This window comes from Suncus etruscus, chromosome 15 (assembly GCF_024139225.1).
Source record: "Suncus etruscus isolate mSunEtr1 chromosome 15, mSunEtr1.pri.cur, whole genome shotgun sequence".
Taxonomy (NCBI): Eukaryota; Metazoa; Chordata; class Mammalia; order Eulipotyphla; family Soricidae; genus Suncus; species Suncus etruscus.
The window spans coordinates 59,988,560-59,994,550 of NC_064862.1; the positions used below are offsets into that span (position 1 = coordinate 59,988,560).

At 50.8% G+C, this 5,991-nt stretch overlaps 1 protein-coding gene across 1 annotated transcript; it reads left to right on the forward strand.

The window, feature by feature from the left end:
- The first annotated feature begins 877 nt into the window (after positions 1-877).
- Positions 878-2,516, forward strand: SPN (sialophorin). The gene is made up of 2 exons (XM_049788132.1): positions 878-932; positions 1,534-2,516. The coding sequence occupies exons 1-2, from the start codon at positions 878-880 to the stop codon at positions 2,514-2,516; spliced, it is 1,038 nt and encodes a 345-aa protein (XP_049644089.1).
- Positions 2,517-5,991: the final 3,475 nt, after the last annotated feature.

Consider the following 5,991-nt stretch of genomic DNA (forward strand, 5'->3'; position numbering starts at 1 on the left):
TTCCTTCCTTCCTTCCTTCCTTCCTTCCTTCCTTCCTTCCTTCCTTCCTTCCTTCCTTCCTTCCTTCCTTCCTTCCTTCCTTCCTTCCTTCCTTCCTTCCTTCCTTCCTTCCTTTCTTTCTTTCTTTCTTTCTTTCTTTCTTTCTTTCTTTCTTTCTTACTTCTTTTTCTCTCCTAACACTGTCCAGGGGCTACTCCTGGCTCAGTGCTTAGGATTGCTCCTGGCTTTGCTTGGGGAACCATGTGGTGCTGGGGATCAGACCCAGGGTCCCCTCATGCAGACCACGTGCATCTACCCTCACTCCATCTACCTCCTCCCTCTTCCAGATCCCTTTTTGCCTCCATCAAGGGCTTTCTTTTTCCAAGTACTGGTACTTCCTGGGAGTACTTGGAAGTTCTGGCCGATATACTTCGGGACCTCAGATGCAAACAAAATCATCCCCTCCTCCCACCTATGTACCTATCTACCTCTCTTCTATAACTTGTTCTCAGGCACACACTGAGGTGCCTAGCTCTGATCCCACTTCATGTGCTGTGGTTCCATTCCGAGCCCAGAGGAAGTCTGGTCCAGATGGCCCCTCCCCACTGCTTCAGCTGAGACTAGACCCCCATACTGTCTCAACCCCTAGAAAGAGTAGCAGAGACTCCTCAGGGCTGCTGCCGTGACACAGTGAGATGGGGCAGATAGGGCAGGATGCGGGGTGGGGTGTGGGGTGGAGCCAGGCTCACTTCCTTTCTCCTGTCTTGAGGCCCCGTCTGCCCAGTCTGTCCTAACTTCGAGAGGAGTTGGAGCCTCCTGACGCATATCAAGTGAACTGTAAGTTGTGTGATATGGGGATCAGGGTCTCAGTGGACTGACAATGTACCATGGCTAAAAGATGATGTTCCAGGTGATGGGAAAAGCACCTCAAAGGCCACTGGAGCTGTGGAGAAGTGAGTGCAGGGTAGTTGCAGGGGTGGTGCTGCTGAGTCTAAGCAGCATGTAGTGGGTAGCTGATGGGGGAGCTGCCAGCATTGCTTCCCTTGTTATTTCTGATAATGGTAGAAGCAAGGGTGGAAAAAGCCGTTAAACCACAAGTTGGGCCTGGCAGTTGGCAGGGAAGTGGGCAGGAGGGAGGGCCTGACCAGGTCCTCCGCACCCTCATGTTATATTTTTTTCTCTGACTTCCCCTCAGGTCCCAGTTCCAGCTCATGCCTGTTGCCATGGAAACCACACTGTTCCTCCTCCTCTCTATGGGCACCTGGGCCCAAAGCTCAATGGCAATGTATACACCTCAAACAAGCTATGATACTTTTGGAACTGTGACTGTTACAGGCCCAAACCTTGGTCCAATGCAGACACCTCAAGAAGACTATGATTCTTTTGGAACTGAGAGTGTTACAGACCCAAGCCTCAGTTCAATGATCTTTACTCCTGTGCTAACAAGGGACCTTGAAAAGGATGATGACCCTGGGGACCATATCAGGGCCCTGACTCCTTCAGATGTGACCTCTCTGGAGACTTCCACTGATAGCCTGTTGTCTGTGCCCACAGTCCTTCAGGAAATTTCCACCAACAAGTCTGTAATGTTCCTGGATGTTTCTGACACAACCAATGACTCTGCTGTCTTCATAGCAACAAACTCTCCGGGTGGCCAGGTTGTGACTGATGAAAGCCTGGCTGCTGGCTCTCCAAAGCCCACCGGTGAGGCCACAGATGCCACTCTTGCCCTGGCCACTAGCTCTCCAGACTCCTCCAGTGAGGCCGTGGGATCCACATTCACCCTGGCCACTGGCTCTTTGGAGCCCACCAGTGGGGCCATGGATTCCACTTTTGACCCAGGCACTGACTCCAGTGGGGCTACGGGACCACCTCTCATCCCGTCCACTGGCTCTCAAGACCTTTCCAAAGGGACCAGTGAACTCTCTGTCTCCATGGTAACTAGTTCTCTGAAGACTCCCAAGAGGATCTTTGTCTTGCCCACTGCCCTGGTAGAAAGATCTACCACCACTTCCTTCAAGGACTCCACAAAGATAAGCAGGTCGTCCCCAAATCCAAACAAGGGGGTGAAGGACACCCTGATACCGGTGATCGTGACTCTGCTGGTAGTCTTGGTGCTCGTGTTTCTCCTCTTGCTCTGGCGCCAACGGCAGAAGAGGCACACGGGCGTCCTGACTCTCAACGGCGCCACGAAGCGCAATGGCGTGGATGCCTGGGCAGGGCGTGCCCCGGTGTTGGTGTCGGGGGAAGAGGTGCTGACGGTCACAGTGGCAGATACCCAGAATGACAAAGGCTCGGAGATTCCCCAGGAGGAGGTGTGTGGCCGGAGGCCTACTCTCACCACGTTCTTCAGCAGACGCAAGTCTTGCCAGGGCTCGGTAGCTCTGGAGGAGCTGGGGCCTGGGGCAGCCCCCGGGCTGAAACCTGAGGAAGAATCACTGATAGATGCAGGTGACAGTGCAGGTGACACCATGGAGGCCCCCACTTTTGATGGACTAGAAGCAGGTGGTGGGGAGCCCCAAAGTTCATGTGAATAAGAAGACTGGACAGCAGAGTCATTTCCAGCTTCTGTCAGCTTCTTTGACATCACTTCCAACCCTCATGGAGCTTTTCACCCAACAAACCTCTGTCTCTGTCTCTGTCTCTGTCTCTGTCTCTGTCTCTGTCTCTGTCTCTGTCTCTCTCTCTCTCTCTCTCTCTCTCTCTCTCTCTCTCTCTGTTAAAGTTTGGGGACACACCTGGTAATGCTCAGGGCTTACTCCTGACTCTCCTCATGGATCACTCATCACTCATAGCAGGGCTTGGGAGACCATATGGGATGTCTAGGTATCCAACCTTGGGGCACTCAGGGATGAATTCTGGCAGATCTGGACACAAGGAAAGTGTCTTCTCCTTTGTACTATCTCTCTGGCCCAACTCTTGGTTCTCACAAGCATTTTCCCCTTCTCTGAATCCTTATCCATTTCTGAAACCCTGATCTACAGGCAGCCTCTCTTCATACTGCACCCACACTCTCCCCCAACACTGCACCCACACCCTCACTTGGCACCTCGCCCGTTTCTGCACCTGGCTCTGGCTTATACTTTCTAATACTTGTTTATTCCTTCATTGAACAAATAGACCTTTATAGACAACACACCACCACCACCACCACCACCACTTTTTCTCTGTCTCTATTCCCAGGGAGAGGAATGGGTGACTGGGCCCCACCTGAAGGTGCTGGGAGCTAATCCAGGCTTGTTGCTCAGTGCTCACTCCCAAAAGAGCTCAGGGAACCATGTGGTGCTGGGAATGGAACCCAGAGTCCTGCATACAGAGGACATGGTCCAGCCTGTTAAGCTCTCTGCCCAGCCCCTTTCTGCTTTTGACTTTGAGATCAACTATGAATCTGCAGAGTGCTCCAGGTTCTGGCAGGATCCCCACAGGATGGGGTAGAAGAAGGAAACATCTCCTCAGAATTGCTCTGGAAAGAACACTTGGCCCCATCACAGGAAACACTTTTGACCATGGTGAGGTGGCCTGGAGTGCTCACTGAGGTGCTATGACAGCACCTGGACTCTAGGCTGGACCCTGCCCAGTGACTCTGAACAAGGCACAGAGGAACACCTGGCTTTGCTTCTGGCAGCCCAGGTGAGACGATAGAGGCCTGATCCCTCAGGGCATTCTCTATGTGGTTCCATGCGGGGGTGCCGTTTGTGTGCTGGAGATGAGGGTTTGATGATGTTCATGACAGGTGGCGGTAGGGACGGATGACATGAAGGAGGGGACTGGAAGGATGGCAGAGCCCAAGATGCCGGCCCACGGGTGGGGAACACAAGACGGCTGCGAACATAAGTGCCTGTGTCTCTGCTCAGATGGTGTGGAAGGGGCAGAGCAAGGCAGAGGGGTTGCCAGCCACTGGAAGGCTGAGTGTGTGTGGGGTGAGGATCCCTCCAACAAACTCCGGCAGTACCAGGAGAGAAGGACTCCTCGCCCTATGGTTTGGGTCTGAGTCTCTGTTCTGTCTGCCACATTGCCAGCTCTTCTCTAAGCTTGTTTTGAGAGTGAACTGAGTGAGAAAGTGGGTGGACTGGCAGAAGGGGACTTCCTCTGTGACAATGAAGTGAAGATGAAGGGGGTTGTCTACTGGGGGCAGGAGAAATAGCACAGTAGTAGGGTGTTTGCCTTGCACGTGACTAATCCAGGACGAATGGTGGTTTGATTTCCGGCATCCCATAGGGTCTTCCGTGCCTACCAAGGGCTATTTCTGAGTGCAGAGACAAGAATAATCCATGAGCATTGCTGGGTCTGGCCCAAAAAAACAAAACAAAACAAGATGGGGAGACTCCAGAGCAGTCTAGGTCAAAGGCTGAGACCACATGGGCCAGCTTAAGGTTTCTATTTCTCCAGGGCAAAAAAGGAAATTTGGAAAGAGGAAGCTATTGAGACAGAGTGTGCAGATGACTGACCCATAAAGGAGCCCTCTGTGATGGGCATGTGAAGGCCACGTGGCCTGTCCTGACAGCAAAGCAGGAACTGGCGGCTCAGCTCACAGGGCTCATCCACCTGGCCAGGATCACTCCCACCACCCATACCTGACTGGGTGCTGAGTTGTTGTGGAGATCCACCTTTGGTAACTAGGAGATACCCCCAATCTGGGCTGTTTCTTTCTGCTCAGAGGTGCAGCTTGGATGGACTGAAGCCCCAAAATGGCAGAAGCGAGCTTCTTGTTTTCAGATTTGCAAAACTAAGTGGCCCGACTGCAAGTCCTGCAAACAACATCACCACACTCAGAAGTCATCCCTTCCTTTCCCCAGGGGACACAGGAGGTTGTTCTGGTGTCTGGATGCTGCCAAATCCAGAACTGACAATAGCGGAGGGTAAAGTGCCTCTCTACTCTCTCACAGCTCAGAAAATATCCAAGCAGAGACACAACACAGCCCCAGAAGCTCCTTCTTTGACAGGATCTTTGTCACAGACCCTGGTTTGCCTGGCACAGGGTGGGTCTTCAGTGAATATTCTTTCGAATGAATGAACGAGAAGACTGAACTGTATTTTGCCAGGATAATAGGAAGAGCAAGGCTCGCATGCTTGGCCAAGGAAAGTTACAGCTCTATGGAGACCAACGTGGAGTATAGGCTGATTGGTTCTCCAGTGCAGGGGTCTGGGAAGGAACCAATAGCTATTATAGACAAAAAGGACTGAATTAATGAAGGGAATTTTAAATGGATTTTTATACTGTGATATTTGTGAGATATCAGGTTTCCAAAAGCCATGTAATGACTGATGAATGATTACAATATGCTAAGGGGCAGAAGCTCGTTATTAATCTGTATTTCTGATTTTAGTTTTGTAATAACGATGCAAAAGATAAGGCCAAGGACATAGAACTGGGATTAAGATGCTTGCCTTGTATCCTGCAGATGTTGGTTCAATCCCTTACACTGTATATTGTCCTTTGAGCATTTCCAGGAGTCACTCCTGAGCACAGAGTCAGGAGTGGTAAGGCCTTAACACTGCCAGGTATGAGTAAAGGAAAAAAAAATAAAAGAGACCAGTTTAACAGAGAAATTAATGTATGAGTATTTCTATTTTAAATTACCTTTTCCTGGGCCAGAGAGATAGCACAGCGGTAGAGCATTTGCCTTGCACGTAGCCAACTCAGGATGAACCGGCATCTCATATGGTCCCCTGAGCCTGCCAGGAGTGATTTCTGAGCAGAGCCAGGAGTAACCCCTGAGCACCACCAGATGTGGCCCAAAAATAAACAAACAAAAAATATTTTCCTAAAAATGACTTATTTGTAGAATAGCATTGAAGCCCATAAAAAAATTAATTTTGGGGCCAGAGCAGTGGCACAAGCAGTGGAGCCTTTGCCTTGTATATGCTAACCTAGGAGGGACTGCGGTTTGATTCCCCCAGCATCCCATGTGGTCCCCAAAGCTAGGAGCAATTTCTGAGTGCATAGCCAGGAGTAACCCCTGAGCATCACCAGGTGTGGCCCTAAAAGCAATAAAATAAAATAAAATAAAT

Coding starts and splice junctions, on each gene's coding strand:
- SPN (XM_049788132.1), top strand. CDS start 878: ATGATGTTCCAGGTGATGGGAAAAGCACCTCAAAGGCCACTGGAGCTG. Junction 933..1,533: donor GCCACTGGAGCTGTGGAGAA/GTGAGTGCAGGG, acceptor CTGTGCCCACAG/TCCTTCAGGAAATTTCCACC.